General features: G+C 52.4%; 1 protein-coding gene across 1 annotated transcript in view; it reads right to left on the reverse strand.

Moving 5' to 3' along the window:
* The window catches only part of Clip2 (CAP-Gly domain containing linker protein 2), a 58,083-nt gene that overhangs the window by 30,066 nt on the left and 351 nt on the right, over positions 1-27,666 (reverse strand). The window contains exons 2-4 of the mRNA XM_055606035.1: positions 14,087-14,277; positions 4,657-5,213; positions 2,826-2,860 (exon numbers count right to left, since the gene is read on the reverse strand). Of these exons, the coding sequence (XP_055462010.1) occupies positions 2,826-2,860; positions 4,657-5,213; positions 14,087-14,210 (716 nt within the window). The 5' untranslated portion in view covers positions 14,211-14,277. The remainder of the gene's footprint in view (positions 1-2,825; positions 2,861-4,656; positions 5,214-14,086; positions 14,278-27,666) is intronic.

Here is a 27,666-nt window from a genome sequence, read left to right on the forward strand (position 1 = left end):
GAGCCTGGCAGAGGGCAGACGACAAAGAGGAGATGCCCACACATAGCTGGGAGGGACACAGGGTCCGGTGGGCCACATGGCTGCTACATGGAAGGGCTCAGGCTTGAAGAGACACACACAGACCTAAGCTCGAACTGTGCTGTAAGCTGAACGAGCTTGAGGCAAGTCACAGAGCCTCTTCCTCAGCCTTGTCATTTACCAGGAGGATTTTTGTGATATTAAATGCTGTATGTATGTGGCCTCTGCATGATGCTAGAGCCTTGACAAATGCTCTCAGGAAAACTACAGAAGTAGTTTTCAGAGCTGGGGTTGGGTGGTGGTCCAGCAGTAAAGCCCCTGCCTAGAATACCCAGTGAGGGGCTGGGGGTGTGGCTCAGTGGTAGAGCACCTGCCTAGAATCCCCCAGTGAGGGGCTGGGGTGTGGCTCAGTGGTAGAGCTCCTGCCTAGAATCCCCCAGTGAGGGGCTGCAGCTAAGGTCTAGTGGTAAAGGGCTTATCTAGCAGGCACGAGGTCCTAGGTTCTATTTTAATGCCACAGAAAAATTAAAAGTAGGGCTGGTGAGGCTCAACAGAAGGTTAAAGCCTTGCAATCCTGACAACCTGAGATCAATTCCCGAAACCCTCAAAAGACATAGAAAACTGACTTCCAAAGTAATTCTCTGACTTCCAGACCCATGCTCTGACACTAGTGCCCCCCAACAACAATAATAAATGAAATAGGGGTGGGGCTACTGAGTTCCCTCCTAGCTGAGGGGCTACTTTCGGCTGCTGGGGAAGGGAGGGAAACTCAGTTTCCCTCCAGGATGTGGCAGCTGGTAGGTTGCTCATGGTTCCACTTCCATGAACATGCAAGCTGCTCCAAGGGGATTCAGTGGATCATAAATAAAAAGATGACATGAAGCCAGCACAGTGGTGCACGACTGCAATCCCAGCACTTGGGGAGGCAGAGCAGGAAGATTTCTGTGAGTTTGAGGCCAACCTGATCTACAAAGTGAGTCCAGGATAGCCAGGGCTACACAGAGAAACCCTGTCTTGAAAAACCAACCAACCAACCAACCAACAAACAAACATAAAAAAGACATGAAGACAGGAGAAAGACCTCTTGGGTAGGAGGTCAGGGGAGAGTAGGAAGGGGTCGGGAGGAGTGAGCACTGGGGTAGATATGATCAAGATACATTGGTTCAGAGGTTAAGAGCACTGGCTGCTCTTCCAGAGGTCCTGAGTTCAATTTCCAGCACCCACATGGCTCCCAACCATCTATAATGGGATCTGATGCCCTCTTCTGTCATACTGGCACACATGCAAATAGAACACTCATATGTATAAATAAATACATCTTTAAAAAAATAAAATAAAAAGTTAATCAAAACAATAAAAACACCAAACTTCAAGTTGTACATACACATAACTTAGAGGCCCAAGTACTTGCAAAACCAGGTCTGGTCCAATTTCCTTTCTATTGCTGTGACAAAACATCCTGACAAAAAACAACTGGGGTTGGGGGTGCTTTCTTTGGTTCCCACTTCCAGGTTCTGGCCCACTGTTGTGGGAAAGTCCAGGCAGGCACTCAACACATCACGTCCACAGTCAAGAGCAGAGAGGACAAATGCACACGCCCCTTTGCTTGCTTCTCACGCCCAGCTTTCCCTGTCCTTACACTGTTCCGGACTCCTTGCCTAGGGAATGGTGCTCCCCACAGTGGGCTGGGTCTTCCCACCTCAATTAACCAACATGACAACCTGCTTCCCAGACGTGTCCACATGCCAATGTGACCTGGAAGATTCCTCACTTGAGACCCCCCCTTCCCAACTGATCCTAGGTTGTGACAGTTAAAACCAAACAGTACAAAAAAAAAAAAAAAAAAAAAAAAAAAACAAAAACAAAAACTAACCAGTACACCAGGCTCTCAACTTTCCTACTGCTGCGACCCTTTAATACAGTTCCTCATGCTGTGGGGACCCCAACCATAACATGATTTCATTGTTACGTCTGTGAATTTGCTGTTATTATGAACTGGATTGTAAATACCTGTGTTTTCCAATGATCTTATGTGGCCCACAGGTTGAGGCTGCTGCAGTACACCTTCCAAAGCCCAGAGGTCTTTCTCCTTTCACCTCAAAATAAACACTATTCTCACTCTCAGTGGAATGATTCCATAATCATGCCCATCTCTCTAAATAGCAGGCTTTCTGCTGCAACTTCTGTTTTAAACTTTTGGCGTATTTTTAACTGACGCATAAGAATAGTTCGCACTTCAGTGATCCTCATTTTCTTAAAACTGACAGTGGCTGTACTTACAAATGGGTACAGTGTGATCATGCGTACAGTGTCCTCACGTCTACAAGGAGCAGTCTTCAAATCAGAACTATCGTTTCTGTTCCCCAACCTACTCACCTTTTGCTTTGTTTTTTGTATAGGGAGCCTTTAAAGACCCCTCCAGGGTTCATGATAAACTGTGTAACAGCATCCTGGGGTGCAGCTCAGTTGGCAGAGGGTTCAGCTAGCATGCAAGAGGCCCTGGACTCCAACCCCAGCACTGCTGTACCAGCTGTGCACCAGATGTGCCCATCAGGGGAGGGCAGGAGGATCTGAGTCCGAGGCTATCCTTTGCTATCTACTCTGCCTGGAAAACCAGAATTCCTCCTCTTATTTGTCTTGTTTTCTCTTGACCTCAGTATCCCCAATTCCACTGATCTGAGAATGCGGAGCTCCATGTAATCTTCTTCCCTCGCTCCCTATGCGTCCCTCTGTAGGTGTAACTGGATATCAACTTAAAATCTTCTCTCTGCGGGCATGTGTTCATGTGACTGAGCACATGTGCATACGGGCCGGAGCTCAATGTCAGGGCCTCTCGCTGGACCTGGAGCCCACAGGTTTAGCTAGGCTGTTGCTCAGCAGGTCCTGGGGAATCTTCCTGTCTTGGCCTCCCCAGGCTGGGGTTACAATCAGTCACCCCACAGCCCTGGTTCCTGGCTCACCTTGTTCTGGGGGTTAAACCTGAGATCTAGTACTTGCGCAGCACTTAGCAACTGACCTATTGCCCCAGCCTTGTCTGCTGCCCAGACAGGGCCCTGTTCTGTGACCCAGGTCTGGCTGATACTCTGTAACATAGGCTGGCCTCAGCTCCCTGCCCATCCTCCTGCCTCTCCCCGGAATGCTGGGATTACGAACCTTCCTCGACATTCCTAACTTCTCTTAATCTTCTAGCACATCTGGGCATTTTCTTATTTCAGTAATCATATTTTTCACTCCCCCAGAGCCTTTTTGCCCTGATGAATATTCATGTACACATGAGCAGCCATGTGCACATATTTGTCTCCAAATGACTATCTGTGTGCCGTGAATACTCATGCTCCTATATTCAGTGGTGGTCTGAAGTGCCTCTCCTCCTCTGCAGATGGCTGACCATCTTCCCCACAGAAAGTTCGGATGCCTCTACCATGGAGACTGCAATGCCGGCCGCCAGCCTCAGGAGAGTAGCAGAAGAGGCTGGAGAGAAGTGCTCTCAGTGTGTCCTGCAGTGTGTCTCAGCCTGAGGTTCACCTCGAACTCCGATCCTCCGGCTTCCCCCTCCCCAGTGCTGAGATGACAGGTGTGTGATGCCATATTGGCTTGTGGGGTGCTGGGGCTCAAACCCTGGGATTTGTTTGAGGTAGGCACACACTCTGCCGACTGATCTATAGACCCAGTCCGAAAGTGCCATTTTGTAAAAAGTGTCATGGCTGGGCATGGTGTCTGAGGGAAATCATCCTGGTCAGTACAGCAAATTCCAGGCCAGCTAGGGTTACACAGTGAGACCCTGTTTAAAAAGGAAAAAAAAAAAGAAGGGATGCCCTGGATTTAACTCCCCCCCTTCCAAAAAAAAAAAAAAAAAAAAAAAGCTTGGTTAAAGGCCTGGTCCCCAGCTGGGGATGCTATGAGTGCTGAGTAGACCATGAGGGCATCCATTCATCCACATTAGCCCACCAATGAGTTCGTAGCTGGGTGGGTTCCGGGAGGTGGGGCCTGGTCACAGGAAGTAGTGGCTCTGGGTGTCCGACATCTTAAACCTAAGCTGTGCACTCAGCTTGTGCTGTGCTCCCCATCTTCCCCTCTCTTTTTGGCAACCACAAGTTACCAGTTTTCTTCCATCATGCCCTTTGGCCATGCTGTTTTCTCCTACGATTTATGAATTTATTTAATGTATATGAGTGCTCTGTTTTCATGCACTCCAGAACAAGGAATCAGATCCCATTGTAAATGGTTGTGGGCCACCATGTGGGTGTTGGGAATTGAACTCAGGACCTTTGGAAGAACAGCCAGTGCTCTTAGCCACTGAGCCATTGCTCCAGCCCCTTGAGCCCTTACGTTGCGCTTCAACCCATTTTTCCTCCCTCTCAGGCATTTCTTCACAGCCACAAAAGAGCTGACAGACACAGATGGGAACTGAGACCCAGAAAGGTTAATACACACGCCCAGGGGCACACAGCGACGGGCGTCAGAGCCTGCAGCTTCTCCCCTTTTATTCTCTGTGGTACCAAGGTGGAATGTTGTCTCTAGCACGGCCCCTGTTCAAGTTCCCTTTGCGTCCCTTCTCTGCCCTGGGATCTAGCTTACCCACGAAGGGATGAGTGGTAAAGAAAGGCGGGGGACCCAGCCGGGGCCACTCAGACTTACCAGCACACGGTCTCCCAGGTGAAGGTCCTTGTCACCGCGTTTCACAGAACCACTGTCGGAGAGGTTTGAACCGGACTCATTGCCCGTCTTCATGGAGCTGTTAAGCACGCTCTCCCGCAGAGGGACGGCTCGGCTGGTGAGTGGGGGCGTGGCCGTGCCGGAATGCAGGGACAGGTTCTGGGCGGTGAGGGATTCCACTGAGTGGGCGTCACTGCCCGAGCCCTCGGCCGTGGGCTGGCGAGTCAGCTTGGAGGGCCGTGTGAAGATGCCCTGCAGAGCCGGGCACTCGAAGTAGCGCACGCCACCCACAGCTCCATCATTCTTGCCCACCGGGTCATCCAAGACCACGCCGGCCCACTGGCCTGGCGCAAACTGTGTCTCTCCCAGGTACTGTACCACGCCTGGCTTCACGCCATTCACCCACACCCTCTCGCCCACCACGAAGTCTCCCAGGAAGTCATCACCCACTTCAGCTGCCTTTGGACCTGGCTTCTCAGAGACCAAGGTGGTGGCTCCAGCCGAGGAGGGGCCGGATGCCTGCTTGTGCAGGGGAGACCCTGTGGAGAAGTTAAGAGGAGTAGTTAGGGCTAGCCTGGGAACTGGAGGACAGACTGCAGGGCTGGAGGGTGTCCGTGGTAGTTATCTTATGGGGAAACTGAGGCACGCATGGTCAGCAATATGATCTGTGTATGGCTTATTCCCTCTGGCTCTGACCCAGGCATGTCCAATACTTGTTTCTCCAGGATACCACGCAGGCCACGTACAAAGTCCATGCTGGAGGGGTTAGAGTGTGGCTGGCAGGGCGGAGCATTTGCATGAGGAGGCCTGGGTTCCATCCTCAGGGCTTAAAACAAGCACTGAACTGATGAGATGCTCAGTAAAAGGGTTTACCACCAAGCCTGGTGACTTGAATGCAATCCCTGGGGCCCGCATGTCGCAAAGAACCAACTTCCACAGGTTGTCCTGACTTCCAGTGCGGCTACACACGTGCCACGGGCGAAAGCCACCCCTCCCTCCCAGAATAGACAAACAAATGCAAAGCGACTCTGTATAGGGTGTGTTCCTGTGCCTAAGAGCTCCGGCCTGGGACTCAGTTAGGCCCTTTCCGGTAAGCGGCCCACTTCAGCCCCCTCGAGGGGCTTTACCTGTCCTCTTTACTCAAAACACAAGAAGGGGTTCTGGGGCCCTGACCCCGTGCCTATTTTTAGAAAGATAGGCACAGCTCAGCTGTGCCCACCCTCAGCTGTCCCAGCCCACAGGACCCCCAGATAATCTCTCCCGACCCCTGCCTCTCTCAGAGGTCACAGGTCCTCCAACCAATTGTTTCGACAGCTGCCACCACTCAGTCTCAAGTCTGTGATGTCAACAGCTCTGGCTTTGATTTGCTTTTCCTCTTTTAGCCGTCCCCCCACCGGGTCCTCCCACCTGGCCCTGCCTCACAGGGACCAAACCCTTTCAAATACCCCCACAGAGACAGGCAGCAAGATCTTGGCTGCCGGGGATGGGAGAGCTCAGGATACCCCCAATACAGCACCCTACCCCCCAATCACAGTCATCTGTAACACACTGGCCAGGCTTGGCTGAGCCCCCTCTCTAAACCAGTGCCTCAGTTTCCCATGAGACAACAAGGTAAGATGCTAGGTATGCTAGGCTTTGGTTTTTATTTTAACTTTTTTTTTTTTTTTTTTAAACAGGGTTTCTCCATCTAGCCCTGGCTCTCCTGGAACTCCTTTTGTTGACTGGGCTGGGCGTCAACTCAGAGATCCACCTGTCTCTGCCTCCTGAATGCCGGGATTAAGGTGTGTGCCACTACACCTGTCTTATTTTAATTTTGAGATGGTCTCATGTAGCCCAGGCTGGCCTGGAAGTCCCTGTATAGCACACGATCGTCTTGATCTTCTGTCCCCACCTCGTGAGTGCTGGGATCTTCAGCCAGGCCTCAGTAACAGAAACTAAACCTTCTTTGGGGCAGCATAACCTTCTCCTGGACAGTGATTCCCTTCATGAGAAAGGCACAGTAGGATTTATTTTCGGTGGCTGGGTGTGGTGGCCTGGAACTTTAGAGGGGTAGGAAGAAGGATCAAAAGCTGAGGGTCATCCTCAGCTATGCATAGTCTTAGAGCCAGCCTGGGCTACATGAGAATCTGCCTCAACTGACCGATTCATTGATTGTTATTGCAGGTCCCAAGGAAAAGTAAACTGGGGTGCGGCAGGGCAGGCCTTTGAGCTTTCAGCCCAGCACACAGGAGGCAGGTGGATCTCGGCCGCCGCCAGCAGGGTCACATGACACACAGTAAGACCCTGTCTAAAAAAAAAAAAAAAGACTGAGACAACTGTGAGTCTGGTTCTCTCCTTGTAAGGACCCAGATAGCACTGTTCTCTACCTCAAGACGTCTCAAGACCTGCCTTCTGCCTTGTCTTGGCAGGGGATGAGCCGTTTCTTTTCCGTGTGTGTGTGTGTGTGTGTGTGTGTGTGTGTGTGTGTGTGTGTGTCACACAAGCCGATGCCATGTGCGCACAGGTGCCATCGAAGGCCAGATTGGAGCTGAACTCAGGTGGGTGTAAGCTGCCAGCTGTGGGTGCCAGGAAGTGAACTGTGGGAAAGCGGCAAGTGCTCGTAGCACTGAGCAACCTCTCTAGCCCCTGCCCTTGTGTTCTCACACAGCACTTGCTGGGCTTGCCAGGCATCTCTGTCTCACTAGCACGGGGATTACAGAGTATGGGCATCGCCTCACCTGATCACTTGATTTTTTTTTTTGAGACAGGGTTCCTCTGTGTAGCCCTGGCTGTCCTGGACTTGCTTTGTAGATCAGGCTGATCTCGAACTCACAGAGATCTGCCTGGCTCTACCTCCCTGAGTGCTGGGATTAAAGGCGTGTGCCACCAAGCCTGGCTGGTTTTTGTTTTTTAAGGTAAAAGAAAAGGAAGAGAGTTTAGGAGATGGCCCTATAAGCCCAAAGACCCGAGGCTGGATCCCAGAACCAGCATAAATGGGAGGTGGGCACATGTCAGCCTCCGGAGGTGGCAACAGGAACCCTGGACGAGGACCTGTGTGACAGTAGCTATACCGATGAGCTTGGAGTCTGATCAAGAGATCCTGCCTCCAAGACTAACGTGAAAGAGAGGTGCAGAAGGATCCCACAGCAGCCCCAGGCCTACACAGGCACACCCAAACATGCAGACACACCCCAAAATGCAGAGACAACACACTATAAACTCTGGGACAAACTCGAATTTGCCCTGATAGCTTTGGAGGAAAGAAAAACATCCTATGCTAGCTAGGACCTGGGCCTTCTAGGAGACGGTCTCCTCCCTAATGCTCCACGGGATGGTTCTAGCAACACAGGATGCAGCTAAGTGATACAATGAGATTACTGTCAAAGCTCAAATAAGAAACTCCTTGCACAGAGGTAAGGGTACTTTCCCTGAAGGCCTTCCCAGAGCCCGAAATATGTTAATGAGCACCACGAGCACACAACAGGGATCATGGATAAGGCGAGTAGACGACACCTTATTGCATCTGCACCCTCTGCCAGTGAGAAACACTAGTGCAGGTGAGGAGGGTCGCCCTGCTGAGGAGTCTGCATGCCCACCTGTGCCAACCCCAACAGCCCCTCACCGGCAGCCATCGCAAACCCTCACGTGACGTCCCCTCCTCCAATCTATGGTGCTGTGGTTTCTTCGTTTGCACAGTCAACCTGCTAGTTACCAGACTTCAGCCCCAGGAACTGGAGACCCAGCAACTCAGAACCAGTCAGACCTTCCTTCCTTAGGGGTTCCCCTGTCCCAAGAAACATACATCCGCGCTCTGAAGCCCCGAATGGTTTTCTGTTCCAAGTCCTTACCTCTCACCAGGGGCTCTCAAAGGCACAGGTCATGAAGAAAGGAGTGAAGAACCTTCCCGAAATAACATCCCCCTCAATCAGCCTTCAGACAGTTCCCACCCATATGATGCCAAGGAAGGCTGAGTCTGTCCCTCCTGCCTAGGAAGAGCCCTCTGCGTTTTGAACACCTCCACCCTGTGGCACCTAGCCAGCAAGGTTGCCTCTGTTCCCTGAAGAAATCCTCCATCCACTCCCTCCAGATCAGGAGGCTCAGTCAAAAGCTATTCATAAGCACCCCTTTGTTCCCCCTTACTCGGAGCCTGCAGAGAGCTGGGGAACCTGGGTGGGGGTCGGGTGTGATGCTCACCCTGAAATGAGCACAGCCAGCTCCCCATCGACAAGCTTCAGGCACCGGCCATAGGGCCTGGCCAGCAGGCAGGCAGGCAGGCAGGCAGGCGCTGGCCGTGGTCCCTGCCTCCCAGATCGATAGCGCACAGAACGTCAGCGGTGTTAGAAGGCAGCCCTGCCCCCTGCCACACAGCCCTGGAAAAGCTCATCTTGGCTTCCCCATCCTGATGCCATTAAAAAGTTTAGGATGTGGTCAGGGGAGAGAGTGGAGGAGCCGGCCTTGAAGGGGTGCTCTTGACCTTGACTGACTGAAAGGATGAAGGGAAACAGAGAGGCCTGGTCCTCCAGTGATTCAAACAGCATCTCAGCCTAGGCACTGAAGTGATGGCAGGAGGTGGAGGAGCAAGCCTATACCTCAGTCCCCAGGAGAGGGAAGCTCAAAGACTGCCAGCCTGGATCACATAGGGAAACTATCTCAAAAACAATAGAGGAGAGTCAGCGAGATGGCTCAGGGCTTACTCAGAGGCGTTGTCACCAAGCCCGACAACCTGAGTTCAATCCCTGGTACCCACATGGTGAAAGGAGAGAGACGACACCTACACGCTGTCCTCTGACCTCTGTGCACCTGCTGTGGCGCGTGGGCCTGCACACACGCTACACATCGTACTCATACAAAACATGATAACGTAAAATATATTTAACGAGAATAACCATATCTGAGGGGCTCAGATGTAGCTCACTGGTAGAGTGCTAGCCTACAATTCCCCCAGGGGCTGGAGTGCAATGAACTATCTCACTGGGTTATTCAGATGCCATGAGGCGGGTAGCAAGTGCAACAGGGAAAGCTTGCAGGAATGACAGAAGCCAAGTGGTTGACGGGAGCTCATACTCCGCTTGACAACCCCAGGTCCCAGCTGACCAGCGCATCTTCCAAGGGTGAGAGGGCGACTCTCAGGTATGGCGTTAGAAGGAGACTCCAGAGGCCGGAGAGACGGTTCGGTGGCAACACATATGCCATGCACACGCAGGAGGACCGAGTTTAAGGCCCCAGGCACATAAAGCTAGGCCCACTCACGCAGCCTGTACTCTGAGAGTTTGGGCGGTAGCCCGGGTGGTGGAGAAGGAGACTCCCAGAAGCTCCCGGGTCGGCTAACCTGAGGTAAACAGGTAGATGAAAAGAGAACCTGTATCCTGGGAGTGCTAGGCAAGCTAGGGCGACACGGTAAGATCCTGTCTCCAAAGGAGAGTGACTCTAAACAATACAAAAGCTGCATTGACACGCAAAGTCCAGTGACCTCTGCATTGCAGTGTACACACCTGCATTTCCATGTACACAGGTCCACGAACTCACATACACACAGTCCTCTGACCTCTGCACTGCCCCATGTGTGTGCAGACCTGAATTCCCACACAGATAGGTAAACACACACACACACACACACACACACACACACACACACACACACAGGACTAAGGAGACTCCAGAGAAAGGCTGCTGTATATAACCTTTTTTCCCAGTGCCGAACAGTATGGAGGCCAACCTGGCAAGAGCCTGGAGTTAGGAACCCTTTTCTCCCGTTCACAGCTAACACTGCCCTGGGTCCACTGACAAGTCATCCAGAGCATTCTCCAGGAGTGCTCCGTCCTACTCATTCTCCTCCTCTTAGCTCCACACCTGCCCACCTTTCAAACCTGCACTCTAGGGAGAAACCTCTGAAGTCTCCCCTGGGACCCTTGCTGCATCCTGTATCATGCTCCTGGGTACCAATGCTGGCCTTCCCTGCTACACATGGCATCCATCCAGGCTGTTTGCCGTGCCAGACCCTCTCTGCCCAAAGCTGACATCATGCCTTGGGAGGGAGCCACAGCTCAGCTTCCCAAGGCAGGCGCCAATTCGCACATGGATCTCTCAAATTGTCCTGGGTGTCTCCCACTGAGTCCCAGTCTCCTCAATGCTTTGTTTTATTGGCTGATTGACATATTAGTTTTGAGCCAGGGTCTCATATGTCCCAAGCACCAGCCTCAAGGATAACCGTTAACCCTTCCCCTGTTTCCCAAAGGCTAACAGATGCCCATTCATCACACCTGGTTTCTGTAGTGTTGGGGATGGAGCCAGAAGCCTTGTGCTGCTACTGTCCCACACAGTGTTTGTCTATTTTGGGGTCAGACTCTCCCATATTTAGCCCAGGCTAGCCCTGATCTCACAATCCTCCTGCTTCAGCCTGAGTGCTGGGATTACAGATATGTACCGCAATGCCTGGCACTTCCATCACTTTAGAGAGGAGGTGGTCAATCCCAAAGGGGGGTGGGAACCTGAAGGGCCAGCAGGAATGGTGCCTGTTTTCCCTAGGACATCTACCCAACCTTATTCCGAAGGCTCTTGACATTGGCACCCAGAGCAGGGTAGAGCCTCTGCCTGGAGTCCCCCAGCGAGAGATTCAGGGTGTGGCTCAGTGGTAGAGCCCCTGCCTAGAATCCCCCAGTGAGGGGCTGGGAGTGTGGCTCAGTGGTAGAGCACCTGTCTAGGATCCCTCCACCCTGTGAGGGGCTGCGGTGTGGCTCAGTGGTAGAGCACCAGCCCAGCATGTGTAAAGTCCTGGATTAAATCCCAGAGACTTGGAAAAAAAGAAATTGGGGCCTCACTTGACAAGGAGGTCCAATGAAGAAAGAACCCAGAAGAGACAATGGGCCTTTCTCCCTGAAGGTCACATCCTGGCCCAGGGCCAGGCTGGCTGGTGCACTTCCCCAGACACCGGGTTCCACGAGTCACCCTGCTGGAGTAAGCTCAGCCCACTAGGAGCCAGCAGTCAAGCCGTGTACTTAAAATTCCTTTTTAAATATTTATTCATTTTTATCTTACGTGTTTGGGTGTTTCATTGCTGTATGTGTACACCATGTATGTGCAGGATTGGACCAGAACAGGGCATCAGATCCTCTGCAACTGGAGTCACACGTGGTTCTGAGTCACCACCTAAGTGCTGGGAGCTGAGCCTGGGTCTTCTGCAAGGGCAGCAAGAAGTGCTCTTAGCCACCGAGCGTCTCTCCAGCTCCCGAGATTCCATCTCTGTCACTGTGTGCGCCCATGCGTGCGCGTGTGTATGCATACATGAATTTAATGTTGGTTGTGTGCATGCCTAGGGGATTAGGGTAGGCTATCCTATCCCCTACGGGCTATGTGCCATAGTTCTTGGAAGACAACCTGCAGGAGTCATTTCTCTCTTTGAACCATGTGGGTCCAGGGACTGACCTCACTAGCCTAACAATGCAGTTTTTCAACCCTCTGTTACTCAGCACCCTCAAGCTCCTCCCAGGAGATGACCCTGGAGGACTGACTCAGGACAACGGTCCTGTGGCCTCCCCATGACAGGCGCTGAGCATGTACACTTCGCCTGGATGATTGCTCATTTCCTCTCTGGCCTGGCCCTTCCCTCAGCCCCACAGTCCATGCTCACGGTGGAGGCTTTATATGTGGGGTCCCTAGGCCACAGCCCATACCTCTGTTGGAAAGACACTTGAATTCCTGCCCTTTGCCCCCTACCTCTGATACCTCCCCAGTGTCAGCTCCCATTCCTTTCTACACAGATGTGTCTCTGTGTGTACATACTCATGCTGCATGCGCATGTACATATGTGCATGCATGCGGAGGAGGCCAGAGGTCGTCTATTTCTGCGATAAAACACCCTGACAAATAGCAGCTAAGGGAGGAAGTGCTTATTTTAGCTCACAGCTCCAGGTCACAGTCCATAAAGCAGGAGCTGAAACAGCTGGTCACCTGACATGCACAGGCAAGAGTGGAAAGAAACGAATGCATGACTGCGCACATGCTCAGTGGTCAGCTGCCTTTCCTTCCTCAACAGTTCAGATCCCAGACCAGAGACAAGTGCTGCCCACTTCCGACTGGGTCTTCCCAGGTCATCAATAACCAAGATACTCCAAACAGACAAGTTCACAGACTTCCCCAGCACAGACAATCCCCCATGAGACTCTTACCGGGTAGTTCTAGTCCGTATCAAGGTGATAATTACAACTAACCACCACATCGGCTGTCTTCCTACTTTCCACCTCGCTCTGTGAGACAGGGTCTCTGTGTGTCTGGACCTGGAACTGGCCAGTTCAGCTGGGCTGGCCGGCCTGCAAGCACCAGGCCTCCAATTGTTACTCTGCCGCACCCTGGGTTTTGCCTAGGTTCTGGGGTCCCAAACTCATGCCCTCAAGCTCGCATGGTAAATCACTTTACCAACCAAGCCATCTCCCTAGCTGTGAGGCAGATGTGTTTCTGCACAAACCAAATAAAGTCCTGCCCCTAAGATCACTTCCATTAGTTTCCCTCTCCCTCTCCCTTTCCCCCTCCCCACCTCGCTCTGGCTTCCTCTGGAATGACTCCTGTGAGTGTGAAGGGATCTGCCTTCTCAGAGAGGAAACTGGACCCGCAAAGCCTGCTGGGAATAGCTGCTGGCTCCACCTTTCAGTTCCCTCACACTGCAGCCTCCTCAGCCTTTTACCTCCGCTGGCTCACACTTTATGCGACTCCTATCCCCTGACCCCAACCCAGCTTCCGCAAGCTAATTTCTAGCTGGTATTTCCAAAACACCAATGAGATGAGCGGAGTCCTACATGCTTGGTGGAGTTTAACCTAAGCAGGGGCTGTGTGGAGACATCCTCACTGGGTCACCAGCAGAGCAAATGGAAGAAACAAGATTTCCACAGCAAAGACTACAGAAAGGTGAATCTCCAGCTGGGGGTGGCGCTCGCCTATAATCCCAGCACTGAAGGGTGAAGCCTGAAGAACATGAGTTCGAGGCCAGCCTGAGCTATAAGACTGAGACCTAGTCTCAAAAACTAACCAAACTATTCCTAATTCTCGTGTACTCTCTATGCTGGTCAGTGTTGCAATTTGACAGATTCTAGAATCTTCTGGGAGACGAGCCTCTGGGCACGCCTGTGGGCATTACTGTGATTCTGTTAACTGATGGTGCACATGGGTGCCCTTAGCACCCAAGAGGCAATTCAGAATCCTGGAATGTCTGAGGCCAGCCTGGGCTGCACAGCGAGTTTCTGAGCCCTGTAAGTGATACGCCTACCTCTGGGTTATCCACCCTCCTGTAAGTAACCCCAATAAAGTCACTGGCTCATCATGCTAGACTCAGGAATCCTTATTTTGGTCTGTTGCTGGTATTCTATTTGAGTGGGGTGCGTTTGCTCCCATCTCCCCAAAGGCCCCATGCTGCAGAAGCCTTCCCACACTCGGCCTCACATACCTTCCTTGGAGCCACTGGCTGATGCTACCACAGAGGATGAGGCGGACCCGATGGACGGCCTGCCGACCGGACTGGAGTGCTTCCCCCCTCGGCCAGGGGGCTTCAGACCACTGGGCTTTTGCATGGTGGTGCCACGAGGAGGGCGGACAAAGGTGGGTGACAGTCACATCCTCTCTGCCATCCTTGGTCACCTGAGGACAGAACACAAGAGAAATGGTGTCATCATGTTCTTGTTGGGATGTGGGACCTTGGCTGGTCCCAGTGGTCCTGAAACCGATAGAGGCCCAGCAGAGGACATTGGTATTTCTTTTCTGTGTTGTCTAAGGTAGGCTATCACGTAGCTCAGGCTGGCCTCAAACTCAGTACACAGCAGAGAAGGATACTGGACTTCTGCCTCCATATCCTGGGAGGGTGACAGATGTAAGCCACACCTGATTTACTAGGGATGGAACTCAGGGCTGTCTGTTCTTGTATGGGTAAGTCTGTTTGTTTTTTTTTTTTTTGGGGGGGGGTTGTTTTAGTTTTTGGTTTTTCAAGACAGGGTTTCTCTGTGTAGCCCTGGCTGTCCTGGAACTCACTCAGTAGACTAGGCTGGACTTGAACTCAGAGATTCACCTGCGTCTGCCTCCCGAGTGCTGGGATTACAGGGGTGCGCTACCACTGCCTGGCTTGATGTGGTTTTTCTGACACACAGTCTCCTTGGATATCCTAGGCTGGCTCTCCTAGTCCTACCCCAGCCTCCTGAGTGTTGTGCTCACCAAGCTGCAGTACACTTGGCCATTTACAGACAGAGATCTGATCTTCGCTTTGGAGGTGATGGGCGTGGCTGCTAAAAGCTGCAGGAGCCATCCCATGGACACAGGGGACAACCTGCTGGTAAACCAGGCCACAGAACAGCAGAGCTCTTCCAGCCATTACTCCCACTTGCTTCTTCAGCCCACTGGTTTGGTTCTTTGGTTTCACTGCTGAGCTACACCACAACCCCTCCCCATCCTCTTTTCACTTTTTATTTGAGTTAGAGTCTGAGTTGCTCAGGTTGTCCTTGAGCTTATCATCCTCCTGCCTCAAACCCTAAGATCATTGGCCTACATCATCAGAATGAGCTACTTGAAATTTTGCCAGAGAACGCTTGGCCTAGCAAGCACCATTTTCCCAGGTAACCTTTTGGGACCACTGGCCCTGGAAATCTATGGTGAACCTAGGAGAGTCTGCTGTGCTTCTCAGTCTGCACTCCGCCTCCTGAGAGCCTTGGGCAAGCTTCAAATCAGGCCTCAGTCTCTCCTGCCTGAGAACCCACCTTTCAAGAGTGTTTGAATCAGCTCCCATGACTGGAAACCCCATGTGAGGACACAGCCATGCAGAGAGGAGAAGGCTGCCTCAGTTTCCATGTTAGGCAACCAAGGACCACACACATTCTAGAACCAGGTGAATCCCCCAGACCCCCTTCTGTAACTCAGTGCCAGCAGCCAGGTCATCACCAGCCCCCAAAGGTGGCCCCTGTGCCACATAAAGCCATGTGCCTCCACGGCCCCTTTCTTCCTCCTCCGTCCTTGTTCAGAGAGAGGCAGCGTCAGTGTACCCCACCAAATACACCTATCAGGTGGGGTCTGTTGCATGGTGTGGCTCTGTGGCATTCCTCGGTCCTCCAATCACCGCAAACACCCTAACACTTACCATTGTTTTCTTTTTGTGTGTGTGTGTTTGGGTTTGTTGTGGTTCTAGTTTTGGTTTTGCTAGACAGGGGGGTTTTCTCTGTGTAGTCTTGAGTGTCCTGGACTTGAATTGTGGACCAGGCTGGCCTCAAACTCACAGAGATCCACCTGCCTCTCCCTCCCTTGAGCGCTGCCCAGCTCACCTACCATTCTTAAAGATCCCAAGAAACCTACTGTGTGCTGTGAGGAATCTGTGCACCAGGCTGTACCTATGGTGCATAGCACGGAGCCTGCCGTGTGCCAGCCCCACCTTGCACAGATGCGGCCTGGAGATTCTCAAGGCCACTACAGAAGCAGCAGGCATCTTAAAAGTGCAACAGCTGCAGCTGAGAAAAGTTCACCAACAGCTGAGCGTGACGGGCCACACCTGTCATCACAGCACTAAGGCGTCTGAGGCACGGAGATGGGGCTTTAGGCCAGCCTCGCTTACACGATGATAGCCTGTCTTAGCAAAAGAAAAGAGGGCTGGAGACATGGCTCAGTTGGGACAGTGTTTGCCATACAAGCATGAGGTCAAACCTCGGAACTTGTGGTAAAAAGTCAGGCACGGTGTTCGTGGGTATTTGAGTAAGGATGCCCCCATAGGCTCCTATATTTAAATGCTTAGTCACAGAAGCGGCACTATTTGAGAAGGATTAGAAGGATTAGGGGTGTGGCCTTGTTAGAGAAAGTGTGTCATAGTGGAAGTGGGGACTGGTGGTGGTGGGTAGGCTTTGAGGTTTCAAAAGCCAATACCAGGCCCTGTCTCTCTCCGTTTGTGGATCAGGGTGTAGAACTCCCAGCTACTTGGCCAGCACCTTGCCTGCCTGCAGCCACGATGATGATGGACCAAACCTCTGAACGTGTAAGCCAGGGCCCCAGTCAAATGTTTTCTTTTATAAGCATTGTCCTGGTCACGGTGTCTCTTCACAGCAATAAAACAGTGACTAAAACAGTGACACATGGATTTAATACACTGTTAGGAAGGCAGAGACAGGCGGATTCCCTGCAGTTCCCTGGCCTGCCACCTTAGCCTACTTGGTGACTCTCAGGGCAGTGAAAAACCCTGTCTCAAAAAGGAAACAAGACAGACGGACAGCATCAGAGGAACAACATCCAGAGTTGACCCCTGACCTCCACACACAGGTGCATACTTGGGCATTGGGGAACTACACACATACACATGAACACACCCACCCACGAGGGATGGAGAAGGAAGGAAGTAGAGAGAAGAGAGGGAGGGAAGAGAGAGAAGAAAAGTTAAGGACAGAAGGCTGGTGAGATGGTTCGAAGGGTAAAGCTGCTTGCTGCCAAGCCTGAGGACAAGAGTTCAATCCCCAGGCTCCACATGGAGCAACCCCTGCAAACAGTCCTCCATACAGGCATGCAGCACACACACGCCCCCACACACAAATAAACTGTAATGCACTCTTAAAGAAAGAATACATATTTATAGCCAGGAAGCAGAAAAATAAAATAAATTTCATAGATCCCATCAAGGTCGCAGTAAAGCGACCATGCTTGAAGCGGCCTTAAGGCCCTAAGGCTCTAAGCCTTTCCCTACCCCCCAGTCCAGTGGTCCCGCCCTAAAACAACATTTCCAGGACCCTGACCTCGGGGAGGACAGAGCCTGCTTACTTCAGCTAACAAAGGAAAGCATGGACCAGGCATAAAGGAATCAAGCCAGGAATTCAGCCAGTCCCAGCTACCCCAGCCAGGGGACTGGAGGGAGCCGGAAGGGGAGGGGGAGGGGAGACCGGTAGCAGGAAGACGGGAGGAGGCGAAGGGCTGAGCTGGCCCTCAGTGACTCAGCTGGGCTCTGGGACAGAGAACTGGTTGGGAGAGGGGGGAGATCTTGGAAAGCTGTGACAGGGTGATACACTGGCCTCTGGGCACAGTGCAGCTGACAGTGGAGGCCATGAAGTGAGACCCTGTGCAGCCTGAGGCCCAAACACTGTCTCAGTCCAAAAGGCCTCAGAACATGAAGCCAGCTGAGAGTCCTGAGTTACCACCCGTGGGACACAGGTAGCAGGCGTGCTCAACACACACAGGCTCCAGCACCAAAGAGGCAGCGGAGGAAAGCACTTGAGTTCAGGGGGGCCAGGCGGCCTGCTGGTACACACAGTGGCACCCCAGGGGTCCAGAGGGTAGAAGGGCAGAACTGACACATACATGCACTAAGATGTAATGAAATTAAAAGAAAAGAAAAAATAAACCAGCCAGGCACGGTGGCCCATGCCCATAATCCTGCACTTGGGAAGGCAGAGGTAGGCTGATGGCTGTAAGTTCAAGGCCAGCCTATTCTACAAAGCAAGTACCCGGACAGTCAGGGCTTAATATACAGAGAAACCCTGTCTAGGGAAAAGAAAGGAAGGAAGGTGAAGAGAAAGGAGAACTGGGGTCTACGAATGGCTGCCTTGGGGGCGGTGGGGAGTACATGTGCCTGAGTCATCAAGGTGTCACACCAGGACTATCCCAGACACTTGGCAGAGCTCAGAAGGCCTGTGTCACAACTCCCCAGTGGCTCTGTGCCCACAAGCATTGTCTCGGAACTCGGCAGAGCTTAGCAGGCCCCTGTGTGCTGCCCTCAACTGCCATTGCCATTTACTGGAAAGAAACCGGAGCTCTTGGTACGGGGTTTCCATTTCAGCCGCCCGGGGGGGGCCCCGGCCTAGGGGGGGGGGGGGGGGGGGGGGGGGGGCAGGGCGCAGGATGCTGACCCAGTGAATGGTGGTGCCCTAGAGAGGGAACCAGTGCCAAGTGGAGCAATGAAAAGCCCAACTCATACGAGGTAGTACAGTCCCGGGGCAGGGAGTAGGCCACCAGGATGTGGGCACCCTGGTCCGGAATTCCAGCCATGCCCCTGGCCCTGGCTCATTCGCTGCATGGCAGGAGATAGTCCCTCAATAAGGGTACTAACTACTACTAAGGCCAGCCGTGTCCGGCCTCTTCTCTTTCATTTTAAAAACATTGGGGGTAGGGGGTAAATGCATGTCCCATGTGTGAAGGGTGACAGCTTGGGGGAGGGGTGGCACTTCTCTCCTTCCACAACAAGGCTCCAGGAATTGAACTCAAGTTCTTGGGCTTGGCCAAGCCCCTATCCCTGCTGAGCCAGCTTGAGACCCCTTTTGTTCCATATTCAAGCAAATAAGCCAGTTGTTCTCAAGCTGCCCGTCCTCCTGCCTCTTTCTCCCAGTGCTGATATTGCGGACACCACACTGACTACATTTGGCTGAGGGCTCAGGGAACACGGACAGCTCACAGTGGGTCACCGACAGGTCACCTGAGTCCATGACCTCCCAGCTGAAGACAAGCCAAGGGCAACAGCAAGGATGGCCCCTCCCCGTGAGTCTTGCCAACTTCCAGGCAAGACCCAAAGTCCAAACTTCAAACCAGCTGTGCCTCAGGCCTGGGAGAAGCAGAAAGAGGGAGTCCATGTGCCTGGATCCCTGTTCTCACCCTCCTCCTCCCCTGGTTGCCAGGCTCATCGGGCAGCAGGATGCTAGGAGCAGCCAGGCCTATGTGCACAGCTGTGGCAATGACTGCCAAGCCCGTGGCAGAGATGTGAAAAAAAATGGGGATCGGTGATGGTTGACATCTTGGGCCCCTAGAGTTGCCGAGAAGACCGACCACCATGTGGTGAGGGACAGCAGCAGAGAGCAGTGTGAGGAGAGAGCCTCCTAGCAGAGCTGGGGCAGCAGCCAGGCACTATGGAGACTTCAGGGTGTAGAATGGATGGAGCTGGGAAGACCAAGCTGGTCATGGGGCCATGCAGGGAAGACAGACCCACTGCAAACAGCCCCAACTGCCCACTCTGTAGCTTACTTTGGTTGGTTTTTGTTCTGTGAGACAGGGTCTCTTTATGTAGCCCTGGCTGACCTGGAACTCATGTGAATCAGGCTGGCCTCGAACTCACAAGTCTGCCTGCTTCTGCTTCCCCACTCCTGGGATAAAAGGCATCTGGCCCAGCTTTGTTCTTTTGAGGGTGCCTCATGCAGCCCAGGCTGGCTTCAGACTCACTCTGCTTGGACTCCTGATCCTCCTGCCTCCACCTCCTGAGTGCTGGGATCACAGGCATGAGGCACCATATGGGCTTTTGTACGTGACGTTACAGGTCAGTGAAAAGTTAACTTTTTCTTTTCCTTTCTCTCCTTCCTTTTTTTGGAAACAGGATCCGACTAGGTAGCTCAGCTTGGCTTCGAACGGTGGATTCTCTCCTGCCTCAGCTCTCCAGTGCGGGAATGGAAGGAATATAGCAGTGAGATGGTTCGGAGGGTAAAGTCCCTGGCTGTGTAAACCTGGCACACCCTCGAGAGCGCGCACACACACACACGCGCACACTGCACACATACACACACCATATGCTCACACACACACAGTAATAATCATTCTGGGGTGCTTTTAACTGTTAAAATGGAACTGGACCAAGGTGGTGGTGGCACACACCTTTAATCCAGCACTTGGGAGGCAGAGGCAGGTGGATCACTATGAGTTCGAGGGCAGCCTGGTCTACAGAGCAAGTTCTAGACAGAGAGAGTTACACAGAAACCCTCTCTACAACAAAAACACTTGCTGTTCAGCTCCCAGAACCCACACTTGACACCACACAATAACCTATAACTCCAGTTTTACAAGAGCTGATGGTCTTTTGGCCTCCAAGAGTACCAACACACAAAGGCAAACTCCCCAGGGGCTGGAGAGATGGCTCAGCAGTTAAGAGCACTGGCTGTTCTTCCAAAAGATCCAGGTTCAATTCCCAGCACCTACATGGAGGCTCACAGTTGCCTGTAACTCCAGTTCCAGGGATCTGACGCCCTCACACTAATACACATGCAGGCAAAAACAGCAACGTACACTGGGGAAAGGGGAAGCATGTACTGTTCTAAAGAGAGAGAGAGAAATAGAAAATTCCAGGCCAACTCAGGCTACATAGTCAGACTCTGTGGAGAAAAGAAAAGAAACAAAATAATAATAATTTATAAAAAAGTATTATACTTATTTATTTTACTTCACGTAAAAGTTTTACCCGTATGTATGTGTGTGCACTGCATGCATGCATGTCTGGTGCCCACAGAGGTCCCATGAGTCTGGAACTGAATAGATGGTTGTGGACCACCGTGTTGGTGCTGGGTACCAAACTTGGGTCCTCTCAGCAGGAGCTTCACATCCTCCAACCAGTGATCCAACACTTAGCCCCAATAAATGATAGAATATTAAAAACAAAAGAAGTGGAGAGAGATTGAAGGAGATACCTATGGCAGACACATTCACACATCCGCACACACACACACACACCACTACTTTTCCTAAAATATATGCGTGTATATATATCTAACTTTAAGAACTAGATGATGGAATCACAGGTAATTCCCCGGGTTCTGGGTTTGGATACTTTGGTACCATCGGGCCACCCAGCTCTGAACAAGTGACCGCTGCCCTGTGGATCTGTGTAATATGTTTCTCCCAAGGCTCTGACTCCCCCTGAGGGCAGGTAAAGCAGGCAGGGTCAGAGTGTAGCATGATGGTACTGCAAAGACTGAGTACCTTCTACTGTAACGTGCTTGCCTTTGTGTCAGCATCCTAGAACCTCTCCCGTTCTGGCAACGTCCTGAGCAGGCAAAGAACAGGAAGGAAGAGACAAGTGGTGCTGGGGTCTGGCCCTGGAATAGCATGAGAGACCTTGGCCATGCAAAGGGAGGGCAGGCAGGGAGAACTGAGAAGGGGCAGCCAGGAGAAAGAAGAACGTGCCAGCAGAGCAGGTCAAGGGTACCACCCACACATCTGATACTAAAGCCCAGTGATGCTAAGAGGGTGGGGAGAAAAGAATGGAGGAGAGACATAATGCAATGACTCCAAGGAGCTCGGTGGCCTCCAGCAAGACATCCAAATCAGTACTATCCACTGTTGCTCCCAACACGCCAGCCTCACCCTTGCTATCAATGGTGGCTGCGTGCCAAGCAGCCACCATACATATGTAGCATCTTACTCATGCCCAGGTGTTCTGCAAAGTGGTACCCACTGCCCAGAATGCCCTCTCCCACTTCTTATGGAGAGCAGTGGGGCGCGGGGGGGGGGGGGGGGACGGACAAGTTTTTGCAAATCTTCTTCACTGCCTTGTGTCTCAGGACCTAGGACAGCTCCAGGCAAGCTGCTAAAAGTTTAATGGTTCCATTGAAGAGCCCTGAAGGGTGGGATAGGGCTCAGTTGGCAGAGTCCATGCTTAACCAACACAAAGCCCTGGGTTCCATCCCAGGCCCACATAGGCTCAGCCTGGCTTATAGGGGAATGCCTGCAACTGGTAGGGGGATCAAGCGTTCAAGGACATCCTTCCACTACATGGAGAGGTTGAGACTGGCCTGGGTGAAGGGAGACCTTGTTTTAGAAAAGGTGGGGCTAGAGAGATGGTTCGGTAGTTAAGAGCACTAGCTGCTCTTCCAGAAGAGCAGCTCAATTCTCAGCACCCACACGACAGCACTCAACTGTTAAACTCCACTTTCAGGGAATCTGACAGCCTCTCCTGGCCTCCAAGGGTACTCCACAAATCTAGTACACAGGTGTGCATGTAGGCAAAAAACATCCACGTACATAAGATAAAAGACAAAATTTTACATGCTCCTCACCTGGGCTGGAGGTGTGTTTCACCTACCTAAAATCCCCCAGAGAGAGGCTGGGGGCATAGGACAGTGGTCGGCACTTACCAAGAATCCTCTAGTGCTGGGCAAGAAGTGTGGGCCAGAGATAGAGCATCTGCCTAACTCCAAGACTCTAGGGAGGAGGCCAGGGCAAGCCAGGAGCAATCGCACACAGCCCTGTATTTATGTCTGGTTAATGATTCCTCCAGGCCTCTTCTGCCTCCTGCTCAGAAGACAGCGGTTCATTAACCTTTCTCAGCCCTTTTGAAGGCGTCACTTAAAGTTCACGTTTCATTGTGAAGACCAGGCAGGTGGGATCAAGGGAGGAAGGCTCTGGGGCCTCAGAAAACACACGGTGCTGACACTAGACACCTCCCCCCACCCAGATCTTAGGAGAAGAGTCTCTCCTCAGCCTGGGTAGGGCTGAGAAAATTTACGCAGAAGGTCACACCTTTAATTTCTCCTAAGCCGCAGAGCTGAGGACTAAAGCACCACACAGTATCTAGTGGCACGACAATAAAGTGTCCACCACCCTGCCTCTGCCATCAGACCACCAGCTCCTATACACAGCCATGCCCCACACACACAACTTCATGTACCAAACACTTGAGTGACAGATTATAGCAGCTGTTCCAAGCCCCAGCCTACCACCAACTAAGCAGATGGGGGTAGACCTCTCCTTTGGTCTCTCTGGCAACCCAGAACTAAAGAAGTTACCACCAGGAGGGGCCTATAAACAGGAGCTGAAATCAGCATTTGTGACAGTCACAAAAGGAGTCAAGGAGAGACAGGACAGAGGCAAGACTAAGGTAGAGAAAATGAAACCAACGTCCAGAGAGAAACAGGAGGAGCTTCCGGGTCCTGGTGGCCCAGGGCCCTGCAGTTCCTCAGCGATTAATCTTACTTCTCCCACTCTGAAACTTCCTTTCAGGGCCAGCAAGACCGTTCCAAGGGAAAAGTATTGGCCACCAAGCCTAATGAACTCTGTTCAGTCCCAGTACCCACATAGGAAGACAAACAATTCCCAAAAGTTGGGCCACAGCCACGGGAGTGTGCACAAACATACACACACAGACACGCACACACACACCATGAATATATTTAAGAAAATAAAGAAATGTGATTAAAGTCTCCCCTTATTTAAATCATTGCGGCTCTGATTCCCAGGACAAAACTTTCTCAAAGGTGACCAGGCACAGTGGGGCTGTGGAGATGCTTTCCTCAGGAAATCACCTACCAAATAAACAGGAGGGTCCGAGCTCAGATCCCCAGAACCCACGTCCAAAGAGCATGGTGTGCCTGTAAGTGCTGCTCTAAAGAGACGGAGACAGGAGGGTCCTTGGAACTTGATAGTTAACCAGCCTCGCTGAGTCAGTGAGATGCAGGGTAAGTGAGAGAGCCTATCTCTCTGACCGGGGAAGGGCCGGCCAGACGGCTTGGTGGGTAAGGGGCTTGCCACCAAGTCTGACAGGCTGACTCTAAGCCCTGGAATGCACACAGCAGAAGAGAAACTTGATCCCCAGCAAGCTGTCCTCTCAAGCACGTACACATCCATCCACACCGCAGGGAACACAAAATAACTAAAACATAAAATAGACAGTGACGGAGGAAGACAGAGCTACCTCTAGCCTCTACATGTGACTGTCCACCCCAATGCCCCCCCACAGGCTAGCCCCCAGAGTGCAGCAATTTGGAGGCCAGCCTGTGCTACATGAGAGTCTGTCTCAAAACAACAAAAAACCACCCAACAAGGCATGGGAGGGGTCTTCCAATGCCATGTCCCTTCTGTGATAGCTGGGTTCAACAAAACAGGCCTACTACTTACTCCTGCAAAGAGAAGTGGGGTGACCTTCGTAGAGGCACATAAAGATGGAGAGGGAGGGGAAAGAGAGGAAGGGAGAGGTGCAGAGGAGCTGGCCCCATGAAAGGCACAGCCCAGGCAATTGTGTGGGATCCAAAAGCCAGACAGTGTTCAGACTTTGCACCGAGGTGTCAGCAGAGAGCAGAGTCGTAATTACGCTTTAGAGAAACAGACGTGGGAGCAGGGTCAAAACCATCTTTTGACTTTGCAAAAGATGGTTTACCCTTTCAGCACACAGCAAGTGCTTAACCAATGCACAGACAAAGCACACAACGGTGTATACTTGTCACCTCAGAACTCTGGACGCGGAGGCAGGAAGGCCAACCTGGGCTACAGCATGACTCTGAGCCAGCCTGAGCCGACTGTGGCCCTGACATGGATAAACCCCAAGTCTATCCCCAATACCAGATACACCTGGAGTGGCCCATCACCCCAGCTGTTGGGAAATGCAGGCTTACTGAGCAGAAGTTGAAGGCCGGGGCTGTGTAAGTCTAAGGCAAGCCTGGGATAGAGGCTCTGTCTCTAATGAGCAAAGCAGGAGCTGGAGAGACGGCTTAGCGGCCAGGTGTTCTTGCTGAGCTTCCGAAGGACCAGGTTCATTCCCGGCACCCATATCAGGCAGCTCAAAACAAGCCTGTAACTCCAACTCCAGGGGAACCCCAGACCTTCTCATGGCCTCCATGCTATACCCACACACGCATAGCATGCAGTCTCACAGGTACACATAAAGACAATAATAAATCTAAAAAATAATGCAAAACCAACAAATGAATGGATGGATTTACAACGGGCAGGACCACTGTGCATGGTGGCACACACCTTTGGTCCCAGCACTCAGCAAGCAGAGGCAGGCAGATATCTGTGAGTTCAAGGCCACCCTAGGCTACACAGTGAGACCCTGTCTCAAACGGTGGTAGGAGGCGCTGGGCATGGTAGGGCACACCTGTGATCCCAGCACTTCAGGAGGCAGAGGCAGGTGGATCTCTGTGAGTTCAAGGTCAGCTTGGTCTACAAAGTGAATCCAGGACAACCAAGACTACACAAGAAACTGAGAAACCCTGTCACAAAAGAAGGGGGGGAAGGGACAGGGGACAGAACCAAACATTCCTGACCCAGAGTAAGCACTTAATATGTGTTTCTAAAAGCCTCTATAAAGACACAAATTCAAAGCAGCAGAGAGCAAGAGAGCAGGTAGGGTGAACAGAGCAGCTGTGCAGAGAGGCTGGAAACCATGATGGCTGAGCCTGTCTTCCAGGTGGAGACTCAGGGATAAGAGGATAATGACTTTGCCATCAATGAAGGAAAGCAGGAAGAAGGATGAAGAGAGAGAAAGAAAAAAGAAAAAAAGCAGGCCCTGGGGCAGGGCTAAGAGGCTACGCCGTATGAAGGTAGAGAGAAGGCAGCCAGAGCAGGGAATAAGTGTCTTTCTGCCCCAGGCTGAGGGCCACTTCCTGCAGCAAAAAATAAAAAACTCTTCAACTGAGAATGTAGCTCAGTGATAGAGCTCTTGTCTAGAATGCCCCAGGGGCATAGCTTAGGGTAGAGTACCTGCATAGAATCCCCCAGTGAGGGGCTGAGAAGCATGCCTCAGTATTTAAAATACTTGCTTAGAATCCCCCAATAAGAGGAGAGGGGAACAGCTCAGCCAGAGAAGGCATGAGGTCCTAGGTTCAATTTCCCATGCCACCAAATATACAAATAGGTAAAATCACAAAACTCTGTCCTTAGGGTACATGATTCTGTCAAAAGCCCTAAAAGGCACATGCCCTAAGTACCCCCATTTCGCTGATGGGAAAATGGAGACAGAGAGATAAACGATCTTGTCAAAAGCCCCGCAGCTAAGCAAGGATTTGAACCCACCCACCATGTCAAAATCCCACATCTGAACTCTCAACCATCTGACCCACCCACAGGATATGTCTTCTGGCTGGGAATTTGGGGCTCTTCAGCAAGCAATTCCCGCCTGAGTTCCTGGGTTAGAGGCGTGTGTGTACGAGCTGTTCTTCCAAAGTTCTCTTGCCGTTGGGGCTCCTCTAGCTCTAACCCTCAAGCCTCCACTGCAACATACTCCCCTTGTTTGCCACTGCTGAAACCCGTGTGTCCCAGGCTAAGTGGGCACCTACTGTATGCAGGCAAACAAGGCTCTACCTTGAACTTCATGGCCCAGTAACCTAAATCTTTCTCTGCCCATCTAAGCCAGAATGCCTCCCGTCTGGAAGCTCTTGTGGGAACCATCGCTTATGCACAAAGTACCTTTGGGCAGGGCACTGGGCTCGACCACCCCCTTTAGGGTCTGCCCCACCGTTCAGCTGTGCCTCTTCGATGCTCCTAGCTTCTCCACAGGCCGGGTGTTGGCCTGGGCTGGCCTGGGCTGTCTATGCAGAGCCGCTCCGGTTCTGTGTACCTGCCAGCGCCTTGTGGTGCCAATCCAGGTGAGAGCCGCCTTATGAATGAAGGACTCATTGTTTACATTTACAACTAATGGGGAGGAGGCCTCACAGCAGAGGTAAGGTAGCCCACGTGGTGCGCTCTGCCTCCTCCCCAGAGCACAGCCCTGGGACAGCCCTACCGCCATCGTCCTCTGTCTAGGCACCCTTCAAGATCAAGGCCAATTCTCTGCCTAGCTCTACAACCCCTAGCCCCCACCCCACCCCCGGTCCACTCGTAGCCCAGAAGACAGGAACGTCATCTCCAAGGCTGGGTGCATACATCCCTGGGTTCTGACTTCTCTATCCCTAAGGTGTCCCTCTGCAACGACCTTTCCAGGCTTGGGCCAGGCTGGAGAGGAGGCACGCGTGGCAAAGCCCAGTGAGCCCGGGACACACAGGCCCCGCCTGAAAAGTCCACGCGGGCTGGCCCTGGAGGCTCAGCCCTGCATCCTGCGTCGCCACTGCCCCTCCCTGGGGGGAGGGAAAAAAAAATCTGCTGCCTCACCAGCCACCAGCGCCAGCTTGGGGGGGCACCCCTACGGAAAGCCACGGATCCTGGGCCTCCCTTTACCCTAGCCTCCTCTTCCCAGCCAGGCTCTCCAATTAAGTTCTGCTAAGGGCATCAACCAGGCGACCCCAGGTGACGGAGCGAGGGGCGGCGGGGCTCTGTGTCTCATCCCAGATGCCAGGTCTGGAGATGAGAGCTGATGGCCGCGCCCACCAGGCTGTGACCCCCATCCCTCCGAGCCTGAGAGCCTCCCCCAAGGGCTCATCCAGCTGCCTTGATCCGCTCTTGGAAAAAGGACCCTGGCAAACACGCCCGAACCCCAGTCTGTGGATGTGCGCACCATCTGGACATGCATCTAGAGACGCCCCCAACCACAGAAGCGCGCCCTCCGGGTTGAGAAAGTTGGGGTTCACCGCGCCCACGCCCACCAGCGGTGGCGACCCTGCCTGCTGTCCCTAT

This window comes from Psammomys obesus, unplaced genomic scaffold (genome assembly GCF_907164565.1).
Source record: "Psammomys obesus unplaced genomic scaffold, mPsaObe1.curated_primary_1811, whole genome shotgun sequence".
NCBI classification, from domain to species: domain Eukaryota; kingdom Metazoa; phylum Chordata; class Mammalia; order Rodentia; family Muridae; genus Psammomys; species Psammomys obesus.